A 16,093-nucleotide genomic window follows, 5' to 3' on the forward strand; every position below is an offset into this window, starting at 1 on the left:
TCGGCCCAGCGCAAGCTCCCCAGGGCCTGCGGCTGCGGGACAGGGGCTGCCTCCTGCACTGAGCGCCCGGCGCAGCCTGCGGGTGACCCTCGCACAATGCCGTCTGCCGCCCCAGCAGCCGCAGAGCCTCCCCCGCCACACGAGCCGCTCTGCGCCTTCCTCCAGGCCAGCGCTGCATCCGACACTGCAGGCAGCAGGGGCCCCCAGCAGCTCTGCGGGGGCTGCCGCTCCACCGCACGGCAGGGAGAGGGGGAGACAGGGAAGGGGTTGAGCACGGGGGATGTGTGTCTGTGCGCGCGGGTGTGTGTGTGTGCACATACTGACTGAGGGCCTCTCTCCTCGCCTGGCAGGACCACAGGGAGAGAAGGAAGGGGCTACATGAGCCTGGGGGGCCTTAGGGGCGGGGAGAGACCCCAGGGCAAGTGCAATGCATTATCAGAGAGGTTCATTACCTGGTCTTCCTGCTGGCGTTGGCAGCACAGTATCATCTGCAAATATGGAAGCTGTTGCAGTACCAGGATATGTAAAATAAAGGGACAAACTATGACAATAGAAATCCACGGTTAGACCTGAAAGCTACGGCGGGGTTGTGGCGGGTGGCGAGTAACCCCTTTACTGCTGGCCTGCGAAGCCGCCATTCCAAGGAACGGGGAGGTCAGGACGTACCAGGTATGTCTGCGTGAAGGGGCACTACCCGAAAGTACCTGGTACAGCCCAGCAGCAATGGGGCTGTGCCGAGTACCCCCCAGCTGAGTGCACCCCGGGCCTTCCTCACCTCTTGCTCTTATAGGCCCTGTGTGTATGTGCAGGTGTGAGCATGTGCGTGTCACCGCGTGTCTGCATGTGTCCGCTGTGGGGCGTGAGGGAGGGAGGGAGAGGGGGGCCAGGGGAACGAGAGCCCTAGGAAACACCCAGCAAGGGCCTGGGGCAGGGAGGGGGTCGCTTACCTGCCCATCCTGCTGCAGGTGGTGGTGGAGGATCTGCGAGTGGGGCTGCTGATGCGGGGTCAGGATGTGCATGAACGGGGTGGGAGGGTACGCTGCAGCCGTCGCAGGGTTGATGGGGCCGCCGCTGCCTAGTGCTGAAGGCAAGTTGAAGGAGGCTGCCGGGGTTCCAGTGTGAAATCCCTGCTTCTCGAAGGATTGCTGACAAGACAACATCAGTGGCAGAGTAAGGGCTGAGCACCTGGGCTGTGCTCCCCCACATCTTTCAGGCAGGGTCTTGTCCCTTCCCAGCGCTACAAGTCATGGCACCGGTCACAGTCAGGGCAGGGTGCGTGGTGCGGAGAGTGAAAGCAATCTCTGCCCACAACCCTCCCCACCCTGCATGGGTTCAGAATTGCTCCAAGTTGGGAAAGGCCGTACGTTTCACTCTATATTCTCCCCAGCTGGCTGCTCCAAGGGGAAGAAGCCTCATCACCCATGCATTAGAGCCAGGGTTACACTCCCCAGCAAAGCCACACCTTCACAAAAGACTAACCTGAGTTTTGGAGTAGACAGAGCCCGAGATGTCCGGCACTCCTGTATTACTGGATGTCACAGATACACCTGGGGAGGAGGAAATAGGGAAGGAACTATGAGGAAACAGGCAACAGCCACCAGTTCAGCAGGAGCTGCTACTGTCAGTAACACCAGCATCACAGGTAGCAAAGAGCTCTAGCAGCCTAGCAGACAAGTAAGGTTTGGAGACAGACATCATCTGGGAGAGCAGAGTCTTGGCAAGGCCAAGTCACAATATGCCTACATGGGTGGAGGCTCTCTCAGTCTGGACTGCAGCACTTTGCTGAATGCCTACAGAAACAAATGCAGGTGCCTGTGGCCACCCAGAGAAACAAATGTTCTCAGAGCTGCTGTTCTCTCCGTTTCTCAAGAGGAGCTGACGTAACATGGCAGGTAGACAATAACACAAACTCCCAGCTTGATGCGGTGGCAAGAAGGGCTAAAGAGCTTCTTGGCCGTAAGTCAGGGAATTCCATGTAAAGGTGACTCAACTCTGTAGGCTGGCATGGCTGGTGCAACAATCAGCAATACTGGCACACAGCCCACATTTCTGATGCCCAGAGTTTCTGAAAGGTAGTGGTAGGGAGAAAAGCCTCAGCAGTCATTTGAGGGCGGGAAAGCATTGCGATGAAAAAGATTTGAAAGACTCAGTGTTTGGTTTCTCAGGAAGATGATTAAGGTGACTTATTATAGCGTGAAGCAACTCTGTGAAGAGAAAAAGAGAGTCCTAAAAGGCTCCAAAGCAGTGGAAAAAGGCACGATAGGAACCCAAAGGCTGGAAACTAGACCCAAATGTAGGCCCTTTGCAAAATCAGCAGAGAAACTAACCAACAAATCCCAATACCAAGAGAAGCGGCAGGTTCACAACTTTCTGGCATCTTTGAATTAAGACAGGACACTTTTCTAAGAAACATGCATCTGCCAAACAAGCCATACGCTAGTCCAACTCTGATGTGACACAAATGTCCAAGGCCCCACATCCAACTGTGGCTCTCAGAGGAGGGTGTGAAATGCTCTCTGTTCCTCAAATCTACATCAGGCCTGCTAATGGAGGACAAGCCTGGGCCTTTTCAAGGAGAACTGAGTGACACGCAAGTTACATCAAGGCTGTTTTCCCTTATTATCCATTCTGGATGCTGCCGGAGACTGAAAGAACAATCCCCTCACCCTGTCAGTGAGACTGTGAACAAGCCCTGCCACTGCTGATAAGAAACATGCTCTGCCGGGCCCCTTACCGGTGCTGTATCCATGAGAGCCATAGCCACTGGGCTGCTGGAAAGGGGTTGCTGATGCATTGACGCTGACATTCACACCATGCTGCTTGGAAGAGGTAGGAGCAACCTAATGGAAGGAGAGCAGAGTGAGAAGAGCTCTTGCTGCATTGCCCTCCTGGCCCAAATCCCAAGTCCTGCCTCAAGGACACTCACAGGGAACACGGCGGGCCCATACTGGAAGGTGCTAGGGAGCCCTGGTACCCCTGTGTAGTACGGCAGACTGGTGTAACTGTAGCCAGGAGGCAGCGCGGGGTTCAGGAACGTCTGCTGCGTGGTGTGGTGAGTCTGCGTCTGGCTCTGCTGAGGCTGGGCCAACGTTGTTGCAGGAGCGGGGGAAGAGGCATCACCTCGACCAAACTTTGTTAAGTCACCTGGAATACAGGAGACAAAGGAAGTCTGAAGAACATACACATCAGCTGCTTGCCCCTGTTCTATCTTAATCTAGAGGTGACATAGCTTTTGATCAACAGTGGCTGAACCAGCCCCTCCCCAGTTACTAAGGACTGCCATACTTGCAGTCTTTGCCCTCAGACCCCTGCACGCAAGTGCCAGGTAGACACTACATACAGCCAAGCTGTTAGCTGCTTCCCCATTCTGAATATCCCTTGCACCACTGAAGGACCAAGAGCAGACAACTTTGAAGAAAGCAAGCCACGGCAGCTAAGCTGCAGTGCTGTGCAGCCTGCTGTCAGCCCACGATCAAGCACAAGATAAACCCTGCCACTGGCTGCCTGCACAAGAACGGAGCCCAGATGCTAGAGCTCTCCCTAAGCCATCTCAGTGCATCAACAGCAACCCTAAAAAAAACCTGCTCCAGAACCAGACCAGAGGCAGCAGCCTGGGGGCCCTGTCCTACTAGCAAACAGCTCCTCATTAAAGATAAGAGTCAAATATCTTCCAGCTGAAGATACATGAATGGCCCCTTTCTTACAGGGCTGCTCACACCTCCCTCTTCCCTGCATTGTGGCACTGAATCAAAATGTGCTGCAGAGGCCCAGCAGCCCTCAGAGAATACTCGGAAACATCACTTCCTCTCTTCCTAGCTAGCAGTCTGGGCACCATGCGAGGGCCTGGCTTCAGGGCTTGGGGAAGCCTCCGTTTGCTCTTCTTTATGAGCACCTGCTTGGTTCTTTCATGCAAACACTCTCCCTATTCAGAGCTCACACAGTAAGGCAGTGAATTTCTCCGTGCTGCTCCAGCTCACAGGCAAGTCCAGGACAGTCACAAACATTAATTGTCACCGAAGTTAACTTGGCACATTATGCATGCAACAGTCCATCATCCTGAGCTTGGGATTTCAACCTCAGCATGCTGGACAAAAGCACTTCCACACTATCAAGTTCCCGCTCAAGCGGGAAAGAAGCAACGTTGGAAAAGGAACGAACCAAAAACTGCAACAATTCCTGAAGCACAGGAAAGCTCAGAGCAACTGCTGCTCACAGGTTTCAGTGCTTCACTCTGAATCAGTAGCTAGAAGGCACTGACCAAGGTCAACGGAAAAAAAAAACACACCAAAAAAGTCACCCACTGGGTATTTGATTTAAATTTGACAAAGATTCTAAATGCCCTGCTTTCTTTGACCATGAGATGGCTGCACAGTTTAAAAAACTTCATTTCTCCAGATATTCAACACAGATTTTACACTTCTTTACATATTTACTCAAAGTGCCTGCAGAGCAGTGACCCCTGCTTAACTCCTGCCTCACCAAGACCTGAAAGGCAGTTCCAGTTTTCTGCCTCATGCTTTCTTCCAGCCCTTCCTCACTCCCTTTAGAACTGCTGCAGCAACTCCTACTTGCCCACATCTTTCTGGTAACATGCCCAGACATGACCAGGTGGATCCAAGGCAAGTCAAAAACTTAGCTGCTGAGAAAAGCGCTATATACTAAAGTACAGAAAACTGGTGCAGATGTAACTCCAGTGGACTACTGCAAAGGAAATTAATAAGCAGCAGTGTGTTCAGGAAGAACACTTGATTCAATACACATCAGATCGATCCTTTTCCCCTACCAGAGTACGGATTGCTGCTCAGGCTGCCGTCTCTTCCAGTCAGCGGGGTGGTGGGTGTAGGGAACGGGATACTGTAGTAATCCTGAAGGAGAAAAATGAAAGAAGAAACTCCATAAGCTCTAGCCACGCATGCCAAGACGCATCTTTTGGAAAACAAGGACTTATGAGATACGACCACTAGATATGTTGGAGTATTGCAGTTCAGTCAGCCACATCAAGGTCGATGACAGCTTGCAGCAACTCCAGGTTTTTGTTGCATGCACCATCCCCCTCGTCTGGCTATTAGAAGAACCAGATAAGGTCTACTGGTATGCAGTCCTTAAACTGCCTGGACTTTCCCTACCACATCACAACACAAGAGACACACGTCATACTCCTAAATAAAAAACAATTCTCAGAAGAGTGTTTAGTCACTGCCTCTTTCAAGGATCAGAGGCAAGTATCTGCAGAAACTCCTCAGAGCACTGTCAGGCAACATAGCTTTGCCTACATTAGGTCATACATTCCCTAGCCCCACCATCAACATTGCTGTCTGAAAACTAGGGCTATTAATTCCCAAGTGCAAAGGAGCAACTGCCATCACTACTGCCAAGCATCCCATTTTGCCAGCTCTTCAGGACTACTTCATGGCCCAACGTATCTAAACACCCAAAGCACGCAGCACAGACTAGCTGCTAGGATAGCAGAAGCAGTGCATCTATGTTAGTCTTCAGTACTCACCAATGGGAATCTCGTCTGGAGCATTTGCAAGTCATCATATCCATACACCTGTGGCTAGAAAAGGAGTAGGAGGTGAGGTTAGGAATACGTTCCAATCACATTGTTAGATAAGGCCAGAAGCAAGTGATCAGAGAGGCTACACAATTATGCAAGTGCAGGCAGCCAGCATTCACAACTGCAAGACTGACAGAGTGAAGGGTTTTTTCCAAGCCACCCAAATGAATAGCACACCAACGCTATGCTTAGCGCCACTGTTTCATACTGCTTAAAGCAATGGCACTTGATAATCCTTCCTCTAGAAATTATTGCAACATTGAAAAAACTCTGTCTTTGAGGCAGTCGCCTCCCTTGTTCGGACTGTTTGGCCTTTATCACACCACGCCGCTGATGCGGCTCCATACTTTCACGAGCTGTACTCTAACCAAAGGCTGTTGCTCCCCAGAAGATTGGGGAGATCACATAAAATGGGCAGACAATACCTGCTCTGTGGTGAGCAGCATTATAGCCATTTATCCCCATCGACACGTGGATTTCCCCTGCTACTGTTTTATAGCAGGCAGGACATCCAAACTCTCCCCACAGGGCCATCGTTAAGAGGTTTATATTACAAGGTCAACCATACTTAAATCTGCTCAACTGCCTCTGGTGCCAACTTCAGTTTCTCTGGCATATTCCATCTCTCCCTCCTAGCTAAAGACAGAACCAGGAGGGTCCAGCGGCACGCCATACCACTGCAAAGAGTCAGCAGTCACCCCACTCACCGGATAGGCATGTAGTAACCCTGGAGCCATGATGTATGGATTAGGCAACAACGGTGGGACTCCAGGAGGGAGATTGGGAGGGGCTTTTCCTGAAGGAAAGGAAAAGTTGCACAGTGAAACAAACAGCAGAAGTTGCTTCTTTGAACCCCCCACACCCTCCTCCCGTTTAGCAGCACCCAGGAAAGTACCTGATGTTGTTGCAACTGAGCTGCGAGTTGAGGCTGTCACTGTGGAGTTACTGCTGAGGCTGAGGCCCAGGCTGCTGACGCTGCTGAGACTGGATGAAACGCTCACCGCTGGTGGAGCGGCTGATACTGTGCTGGAGGAGGTGGAGAAAGTGCTAGCAGAAGAATGGAGGCTTGCTTCACTCTCCACACTTGTGTGCTAGGGAAGGAGAAGAGAGTTAGGAGATCAGACAGATGTAATTGACTGGTCTGGAGCAGCACCACCTCTGCAGGAACACTGCAGAACATGGCTCTGTCTGCACCCATACACTCCTGAGAGCCTGCTATGAACTCAGCTGCTGCAGGCTACAAAGAAACCTATTTCGCATCTGGCTTAAGTCCAAAGTCCTGATAGCAGCCAACCCCTAACACTTCCAAGCCACTCATACTGCTTTGTCCCAACACGTCTGTCTGCTGGGAGAAGCAGAACTAAACAGATGCTTGCAGCGGGGAGATTCATTCTGCTGCAGAGCCAATAGCACTGGATGCCATGTTCCCAGAGTTCCAGCAGCGAATATGCTTGGTGAGACCCCATCAGCTACCAGTTTGATTCGATACCGGGTTGCAACTCTGTCTTTTCTGTGGAACTTTTCTCTCAACAGCTACCACAAGCTAGAAAGAAGCTACTATTAGGTCTGAAACAGGCTGCATGTCAGAAAGCCTTAAGCCAGAAGTGCGCACACTGTAGTTTGAAGTAACCCTCCCTCCTCTCTTCACACAGCATAGTGTCCTCTGTCACCACTAGGACAGGTGGCACTCTCCAGTGTGACAGAACGCACTCACTAACTAGGCAATTCCTGTCACAACTGCAGGTTGCACACCCCTGCCAGCTGCATGTCCAAGGTAAGGAACATCAGCAGACCTCTCTGAGCTGAGCAGGAATACAGAGGTACACAGTGCTAGAGCACACCCAGACCCACCAGAAGAGTTGAAGTTGATGTTCGCCCAGAGGATGTAGATGAGGACAGACTGTTCTGCTGAGTGGGTAACGAACTGCAGAAGAAAAAAAAAATGCTGTCAATTCACAATGCAAAAGTCTGCATTGGTAGCACCAGACCTACTGCCACCTCCCACTCCCTACTCTATGACAGGGAACACAGCTCTGTTACCTGAGAAGACACTGATCGTGTCCGAGAAATCCATCAGGCCTAACTGTACCGAGATGCCCAGTCAGTAAGAGAGCATCATAACAAATCTAACAGGTCACAGCCCAGGAATTGAACTGGCAAGGCTTCCCAGACAGAGCACCTGCATTTCCCTGAGGAGGAGGGCCTGGCTGCTTGCTGAGTGCCACCAGCACTCCAGCTGCATATGCATTCCTCTTATCTAATTCCAGATATTTAGATGTTTGTTGTCAGGGCAGTAGCAGTAGTCAAGCAGCTCTAGATGGACCTAGTCCTCTTCAAGAAGGCATCTTTGGATGGGATGAGTCACCCATCTCACTACCCTGGCTGCATAGAGTCTATGTGAGAGAGACAAACTTTGACATCTACTAGATCCCTGGGATTAGGTAATCTGAATCCTACTGCTGCATCCAAGTATGGACCCTGAGCAGGAAGAGAGACTGCAGAGGTAACCAGGCAGAGAATGGCATCCGCTTCTGTAGAAATTCATCTGCCAAGCTCACCTGCTGAGTTGGGCGGTGGTCGTACTGGGGAGTTCCTCACTGTGGCTCAGGCTGCTCAGAGCTGATGAGTGTTGGCTGGCTGTTGTCAGCAAGGATGATGCAGATACCCCATCATTTAGAGGCGTGATACTGGGAGCAGAGGGGGAATCAGATTTCACTGTGGGGCCTGTAGCACCTATGAACAAAACCTTTGTGTTAGAACCAACTACTAGCAGCTCTTGGAGGACAATTTGGGGCACAGAGCAGCAAAGGCACAGCTGGAAGAACTGGAGCTTCCCTCACTGTTGCCAACCAGTTCCACAGCTGTGACTGTGCCGCTATGTTCTACGCCTCAGTTTACACCCACCAATGCCATAGGGCCATTGCCTTTGCAAAGAGCTTCAAGATCTGTGAATGAGATGCCTTTCACAGACAAATCAGAGTAAACTGTCATCAGGGAGATGATATTAAAGCAATTCACCATGGAACTCACAGATCTATCAGCAGAAAGCTGAACATTTCAAGGTAAGCCAATAATGTTAGTGGCAGTGTAATCAGACCAGCAGGAAAAGGACTTGCCGTTAGCACGGATGAAGCTTTTCACTCAAAGCAAAGAATATAAGAGACTCGGGATACCCACTGCCCTCACAAACTTACCTTCAACAGCCTGTGTGTTTTGTAATGGCGTGGGTTGTACAGAACTGAAACCATTCTAAGGAAAGAGGAAAAGATGAAAAAAAAAGAGATTAGGCATTGCAGCTGCTCATTTTCAGGGGCACACTTGTCAAATCCCTTCCGCACTCCCTCCTCAGTCATGGAAAAGAGCATGCTATTAACAAGCAGACTGCATCAGAATTCGTCCCAAGCTCAACTAGTCCAATGCCACATCTGGCCCCCTACCACATGTTGGAATAAGAAGTACAAAAAGTGTCACTACTGCCGGTAGTCAGACTGGCTCAAAATCCTGAAGTGTGTTAGTCAAAACTGATGTTACTGCAACTACCCCCAGCACTGAACGTTTGTGAAGTATGCAAGGACCAAACCCCTAGAACAGAACTAAATCCTTAGCCTGAACGTCACTCTGCAGCAGGGTAATTACGCATTGCATGAAACATGGCCTGCAGTCAGCTTAACCACTGTTTACATTTAACTCAATACTGCACAGTCTGGCCAGGGGGATCACAACCGGCACCAGTTCCCACTGGCCAGGCCCTGGCCACTAGATACCAAACGGCTCTGGCATCAGCCAGACGAAAGCTCTCACAAAAGCCCACAAGCCACTTGATGAGGCTGGAGGATCACAGACACACTAGCTAAACCACCCCGATTTTCCTCGCTCCCTCCAAGGCGGGGCTTCACACACTACACTTAACCAGCACAAAGGGTGAGCAAACCATTTTCCTACCTTGGCCTGGGTCAGATCTTTCTGGGGTGAGGAAGAGATGGAATTTGGATATCGCCTTGTCTGTGTGGATCTCTGCTCATACAGTGGTCCCTGAGCGCTGTTCTGGGAGGTAAACGTTGCTGTCTGTATCGTGCTGCTCTGGTAACCAGACTCCTGGCTTTGATTGGACGAAATTGTGGACGAAGATTCACTACAAAGGGTGGGGGGTGGGGGGGGGAGAAGGAGTTTTCACTTTTCCCAAAGCAGCCCTGCTATAAGCTGTTGACCCAGATGGTAGGGTCTCCGTTTCAAGTCTTCAAAATAAAGAGCTCCAGGCATCAGCATAAAGGCATCAAACAAAGCAGCCAAGCAAACCAAGCACAGAAACACACCCAGAAAAGGGTTAGCCCAACCACAGGGAACCCTGGCATCTACCTGCAGCCCTGCATCACGAAATGTTATGTTCTAGGTGATGCTACACAAGCTATCACCACTCAATTCCCAGCACTCAAAGGACTGGCCAAATACCGAGCACAGTCCAACAGAAGACAGGAAAACTTTGCTTTGAAAAGACATCCTCACCTTAGATACACCTACTTCACTGTGTCTTGGTTTGCTAGGCAAAGAACAGGACAAAGCACCCACAACCTGTTCACCAGGAAGAGCGAGCAGTTGTGCGGGGGATTCCCCTTCAGGTTTCCAGCAAAACGGTTTAACTGAAGCAGGAAACGTTTGCTTTCTGTACAAGTACCACAGGCCAATCAGTCATAGAGCTGCCTGAATGAGTCTGCTGGCAACTTATGCTTTGCTGTCGCATACGCTGTCCCCCCTTTATGACCACAGGCACAGTCAGAAAGGGTCTACTGGTATGCAGCATAACTAAAGTCCAACAAACAAGCTACCTTCCAAAGCTATTGCTTGCATTAATCACAGCAGTCCTGTTCACCTGCTAATAGGGACTCTCCCTCTACCTCACATCCTTGCCCCATATTTCACTGGGCCAGAGAAGGGCTGAAGAACAAGCCCATCTCAGTTACACTGCTCCCTCACAATCCAAGGCACACGGAATCAGCCTCTGTCTGCAGGAGATGTGTGTCCCAGTTCTCCTCCTGGTCCTCACCTCGCGGTGCTGGTGTACAGGCTGCTTTGAGATTGGCTAACAGCAGCACTTGTGGTGGGCGTCGATTCGTACTCCGAAAGAACAGGCTCCGAACCAAACTGTAATGCCCCAAACTGCAGGTTTAGCCCTGAGATATCTGCTGAGCCAGGCATTTCCACTGCAAGTGCAGGAATCTGCAAGGGAGGGAAAACGCAAAAGGTCAGTCCCTCCTCAGGATGAGCACAGAAGAAAAAAAACACTTCAAATAAGGGCAGACCAAATCAGGCAGAGAATTTGGCACAGAAACAGGTGGGCTCTTTGATGTTGGGCTGCAACATGCATCTCACTCCACTGCAGAGGAGCACAGAAAGTCCTCAGACAGCCTGAGCTCCTCAGAAATAACTTCAGCATCCATCTTCATTTCCTACCACATGACGGTAGTTACAGGCTTGCATCCTCTGAACTCTTTTGCTTGCCTCTGTTCAAGCCAGGAATGCAAGCTTTTCTCTATCACCCCCACAAAGACCAATGCTAATATCAGAAAGACCAAGCCCAGCCTCTCCCTCACCAGCTTGAAGGGAGTTTGCTGCAGCTCTAACACACAATGCAATGCCTCCTTCCCCATCAATCTGCACCTTTGATGTTAACGATGCTTTTTTCTTTTGCTGCTTCAGCTTCTGCTGTGCTGGCTGGGGACTGGATGACTGGTTGTCTGAGGACCCTGGGGACATCTGGGGAACAGGATTGGTTTTGCTGGGCAGCGGTGAAGAAGGGGGTGCCGGCACTGTTGCAGAGGCAGTCACCACAGGCTGTTTTTCCTGCATAAACACTTCTATCATGGTGGAAGTTGATGTGAAGGCCTGACGCTTGGTGAAGGGACTATGCACAGAAGAGTCCGTTGGGTTCTTGAGATCTACCAGAGGAGAGTGTCCAATTAGTAGGATTTTTTTTCCCCCTTAAAACTTAAGCAAGTTCTAACATTTCTCAGTATCAAGAAAAATAAAGTGATTCACACTGTGCCTTCTCCTGGAACCTGTTAAAATCGGATCTTGTGAAACAGAATTCCTAAACTGCATGCATCATTTAGCACATTAGTGTCCTGCCCAAGCAAACTGATGGTTCTGCAGAGTAGAGATCTCCAGCATCCCCACTCCCAACCTTGTGCTCTAGCCACCAATGTGAGCCTTTTAATCCCTTCTCCTGTCAGCTCTTTCTACCATCTCTACAGGACAAAGTGAGCTCGGGCAAAAGTCCTTTATCCTCCTATGAAGAGGGGGCTTCAACGTCTCTTATGTGGAAGCACTGCATGCCTGACTCCTGCAAGGCCTGACACTGCTTCCGTCCCCTTCTCTATCAACCTGGCTGCATTTCATGGCCTGATCTTTTCCTTGTAAATACTGGGTATCCTGGGAGCTAAACTGCCACTCAGGGCTGCCCACTCTCCACACCCCACACCACGCTCTTCCTTTGCCTAAGCCCACTCAGTACCACAGCTCACTAAAAACAACTCCTATTCTCTCCAGCTCTCCTCTGTGGCTCCTTGTCTGAAAAGATCAGGAGCTGCCAACACTGACTGCTACTAGGACAGGGCTCAATTTTTCTTCAGCTTAGATTTGAATCAGAGCCATTTCCCTATAGCAAGAAATAAAGAGCACAAGCTGAAAGAAATGGCATCAGTACTCAACGACAGTAGGACTCAGCATTTCATCTGAAAAGCAGAAGCCTCTCAACAATCACTTATTCCCTCATGCTCGTTCAGAGGTGGAGTTACTTCTTGGCATTTAACAGTCACCAGAATCACATTCCGTTACAAGGGATAAAGTCAGCAGGGAGATGAGACTCACTGTCTGTATTTAGGAACTATTCTCTGGAGGCACCCATTGTCAGACCTCCTCCCTGTTTTACAGCTTTACACCAAAAAGTAGTTCCGCACACTGTGCGGGACTTGGGATCTCTGACCCAGAAGTCAGTTGGAACGACTATGAGAGAGACCAAATTTGACTGCTCTAAGTATAAAAGGAACAGGGACAGATTCTGACAGTATTACGTTCTACTCTAGTCACGAAATGCTCCCCACAAACTCATACCTGTGATTCTTTTAATTTCTCCAGTAAAGTTAGCTTGGTTGTGAACTTTAGGAGCATTTAGTCAAATGGCTTTAAGATCTGGCCCCCCATTTCAATCCCTCACGCTGCCGACTGCAGCCTGTTTCTGCAGATCTGGAAGAACGCTTTTCCTGTTGGGAAGCCATACTGCTTTTCCTTACCATACTGCACAAGAGAGGAGGTCTGTGTAGTGGATCCCATGTCCCAAGAGGAGGCAGTGGTGCTCCCACCAGGCTGGGTGTGCTGGGCAGCCAGCTGAGCCAGAGCCTGGGCCGTCTTGAACTGCTCCAGGAACTGAGAGCCTGTGGTACTGCTGCCTTTGGCCTCCCCAACATCTCCAAATCCTTTCCCCAGCATGCTCACCTGCAATTTCAGCAACGAAATAACAAAGTCAGTGTCTCACTTGGCTTGGAACTTGGTTCCAAGGACAGATACATCTCTTAATATAAGCTGAAATGCACTGTAACCTGCTTCTTCTCACTGGGTGCCTCAGTCTAAGTCTTGAGCCCCATGCGCACATGCACACAGACACCACTAGCAAAGAAAATTCATACTTCTCTCTTAGCCTTTATCAGGTGTGAGCACAGTTACACTTATCTGTTGCCTAATCCATGTGTTGCATAGTGCCATAGAAGTCCACCAAGAAAGTTAACACACATGATCTTTAAAAAGGTTCTAAACTATTCACATGCATCCCATCTTACTAAAGACGACAAACATTGGTAGAACTAGGCTTTTCAGTAATTAAGGTGGTTTTGAAAACCCTTCCTGAATGTCTCCATTAAGCACACAATTTTTATTTCTTTTGATGAAGTTATACAGAGAAGCATCTGCCCAGTTCCGTGCACATCTCTGATGCAGATTCAACACCTCCCTTCTTCACCCTTCAGTACAGAGCTGCTAGCATTTTTCCTCATACCAAACTCCTAACCAGTCCCAGAACTTCTCAGAAACTGTAGGATTTGCAGGCCTCTGGACTGCAAAAGTTTTTGCTCTCCCCTGAGCAGGAAAGAAGCACATGTTACAAGTCTGACAAGGGCAACAGGGAGGAATTATCCCAATTATTTCTAATTAAATAATGAGTTCCATACCTCTGTATTTCAAACAGACTTGCAAATCATTTAAGTGGAGGACTATGCCACAGGAAGTAAGCAGGTGTCAGAACCACATTTCCTATGTTGCCCAAATGCAGATCAAGAACATAGGAGAAACCAACACTTAAAAAACCCCCGTCACATTGGCAGAGAACAGTGTTTTCCTTACCATGCTGTGGTGAGAGAAGGTGTTACCGGAGGCAGGCTGGGATATAGCACTCTGCTTGGAATTGCTGAACACCAGCGGCTGGGCCAGGGAAGGAGCCTGGGAAGACTCCAGGTTTGTTGACTCACTCTCCATAGAAGAGGGTGTCTTTCCCAGCAGTACTGCAAGATCGATTCTGGATAAAGAAAGAGGATGAATCCACTGAGGTTAACATAGGAGCTGACACATGCCTCACTTTCACCCCAGCAGTATTCTACCTCCAGCCTCAGAATTTATACCTTCTACTTTACATACTCCTGGTGACTCTGTGGAACACTTTCACAACTGCCACTAGCAACCTCAGAAGAGCAGAGACCAAGCAAGACCCTACAGGGCCTTTGACTTACCTTCATAGAAAGCATACTTTAAACACAGAAAAATGCCCCAAAGTTGCTTTACAAAGAAATCTGAAGAACCAGTGGCAGAGCCTAGAACAAAACTCTAATCCAGGATTGGGACCCACTCCTAACTCAGCATTTCTATTTAAATCCATATTGGCTTAGTCACAACTGCTGCATTTTATCTAATCGACAAAGGTTAGTCTGGGATGGTGAATTACTCTGAGACTTTCGTGTCACTTTTGCCCAGTAAACAGCATCACCATAGGCTATCACCTTTGTCCAGCTGTGATTGTCACATTCTCTGCAGGCAGAGGCACTGAAGACACATTGGAGGCAGTGAAGATCTTAGTCTCAGAAAGCTGGAAGACAAGACAGAGAAAAAGAATCCAAAAGTAAGAACAGTGTGTTTGGGACTCCAAATGAAGTGCACAGGTGTTTCAGACAAACAGCCACAGAAAGATTCAAGAAACAAAGTGTTCAGGTTTAACTACTCCCATAAGAATCAGCTTTTATTTCATTTGTTTCTTTTCTGCCAAGTGCACAAATCATCTGCCAGTCTTAAAAAAAAAAAAACCAACAACAACAACAAAAAAAACCCCACCACACACACACCACCTTCAACTAATTTCTAGTAATTCACAAATCCACCAGGGCTGCTGGGGCCTCACACAAATACTCCAGATCAGATGCTCCAAATTCAGGGTACGCAGCACTGATCTGCAAAACCCACTCCACACATAGGTGGAAACATTGCTGGAGAAGTCCAAGAAAAAAGCTTCAGACTGATATTTGAGCTTCCAATGATCCTGGTATCACCTAGGTGATTTGACCGGAAACCAACAGATCTACTTAAAACTGTAGAGGGGGAAATAATGCTTCTCAAAAGAAACAAAGGGAAGGTTTAACAACCACCTGTGATTTAACCCAGAATAAATCTGAACATGAACAGCTTTCATTCCAGACTAAGGAGCTGCCAAGCAACTATATTGCAACAGTAAAAACAAACAACAACAAACCCCCACAGCCTTGAAGGGCCTTTGAGAGCACGATACACACACTGAAGGCAGGAAGGGCTATCAAGACCTTCTTCAAGCAGACCTGATCTGGGTAGACACAGAAGTCGCTTGTGTCTCCAAACATAACAGGACCATTTCCTTCAGACAGTGCCTGGAGAGCAAAAGCTTTCCCTTTGTGCCAGTTCCACAGGCCTAGCCAAAATGAGCATGTAAAACTAATAATAATAGAAAACCTCAACCCTTCTCCCATCTGTAAGAACAGAAATTCTCCCTTGATTTCAACAGTGGGACTGAGGCCCAGTTCAGACGAAATGGGCATACCAGCACTAAAGCAGGTGATAACAGTGCCCCATTTTTCCCTGAAAGATTACAGGTAGAGAATAGAAAGCAGTGAGGCAAGCCAAAGAATAAGTCAAAAGGTAAAGCGCAGAGCTTCTGTTCAATTCAAATGTTTGGCAGCAGAGGCCTGTGACACATGCACCAAGACACTGTTGCTTCCTCCACTGTGCGTGCTGTGGATCAAAGGCAAACTTTTACTAAATGCCACTCAGCTGGAGGAGTAGAGCAAGAATCCTTATGTGGAGCCAGGTCAGTTCACAAAAGAGATCAATAATGCAGTTGCAGGAAATAAGAGGGGACCACGCTTGATGCCCCAGGAGGGCCCTTCCCATCTTAGGCTCCCACGACAAGTTGCACTGTCCATGCATTTTAGGAGCACCAATACTTATTCTACTCCAAGTCATTCCTCGAACCGG

The 16,093-nt window shown here is 49.1% G+C and overlaps 1 protein-coding gene and 2 non-coding genes across 21 annotated transcripts in view; all 3 read right to left on the reverse strand.

The window, feature by feature from the left end:
* The window catches only part of UBAP2L (ubiquitin associated protein 2 like), a 33,261-nt gene that overhangs the window by 1,181 nt on the left and 15,987 nt on the right, over positions 1-16,093 (reverse strand). For 5 of the 19 annotated variants that reach the window (XM_068922290.1, XM_068922283.1, XM_068922286.1 and 2 more), the window contains 18 exons: positions 14,596-14,681; positions 13,946-14,117; positions 12,844-13,045; positions 11,213-11,490; positions 10,599-10,771; positions 9,500-9,689; positions 8,752-8,806; positions 8,116-8,290; positions 7,409-7,481; positions 6,453-6,648; positions 6,265-6,353; positions 5,504-5,557; positions 4,784-4,865; positions 2,927-3,144; positions 2,735-2,840; positions 1,480-1,547; positions 945-1,145; positions 453-512 (listed from right to left, as the gene is read on the reverse strand). In XM_068922290.1, the coding sequence (XP_068778391.1) occupies positions 453-512; positions 945-1,145; positions 1,480-1,547; positions 2,735-2,840; positions 2,927-3,144; positions 4,784-4,865; positions 5,504-5,557; positions 6,265-6,353; positions 6,453-6,648; positions 7,409-7,481; positions 8,116-8,290; positions 8,752-8,806; positions 9,500-9,689; positions 10,599-10,771; positions 11,213-11,490; positions 12,844-13,045; positions 13,946-14,117; positions 14,596-14,681 (2,478 nt within the window). The remainder of the gene's footprint in view (positions 1-452; positions 513-944; positions 1,146-1,479; positions 1,548-2,734; positions 2,841-2,926; positions 3,145-4,783; positions 4,866-5,503; positions 5,558-6,264; positions 6,354-6,452; positions 6,649-7,408; positions 7,482-8,115; positions 8,291-8,751; positions 8,807-9,499; positions 9,690-10,598; positions 10,772-11,212; positions 11,491-12,843; positions 13,046-13,945; positions 14,118-14,595; positions 14,682-16,093) is intronic. The other 14 variants (XM_068922296.1, XM_068922292.1, XM_068922295.1 and 11 more) reach the window with 5 other exon arrangements.
* Positions 4,965-5,099, reverse strand: LOC138062978 (small nucleolar RNA SNORA58). The gene has a single exon (XR_011136659.1). It is a non-coding gene; the product is annotated as a small nucleolar RNA SNORA58 (small nucleolar RNA).
* On the reverse strand, positions 10,216-10,352 carry LOC138062979 (small nucleolar RNA SNORA58). The gene has a single exon (XR_011136660.1). It is a non-coding gene; the product is annotated as a small nucleolar RNA SNORA58 (small nucleolar RNA).

This window comes from Struthio camelus, chromosome 30 (genome assembly GCF_040807025.1).
Source record: "Struthio camelus isolate bStrCam1 chromosome 30, bStrCam1.hap1, whole genome shotgun sequence".
In the NCBI taxonomy this organism is placed as follows: Eukaryota; Metazoa; Chordata; class Aves; order Struthioniformes; family Struthionidae; genus Struthio; species Struthio camelus.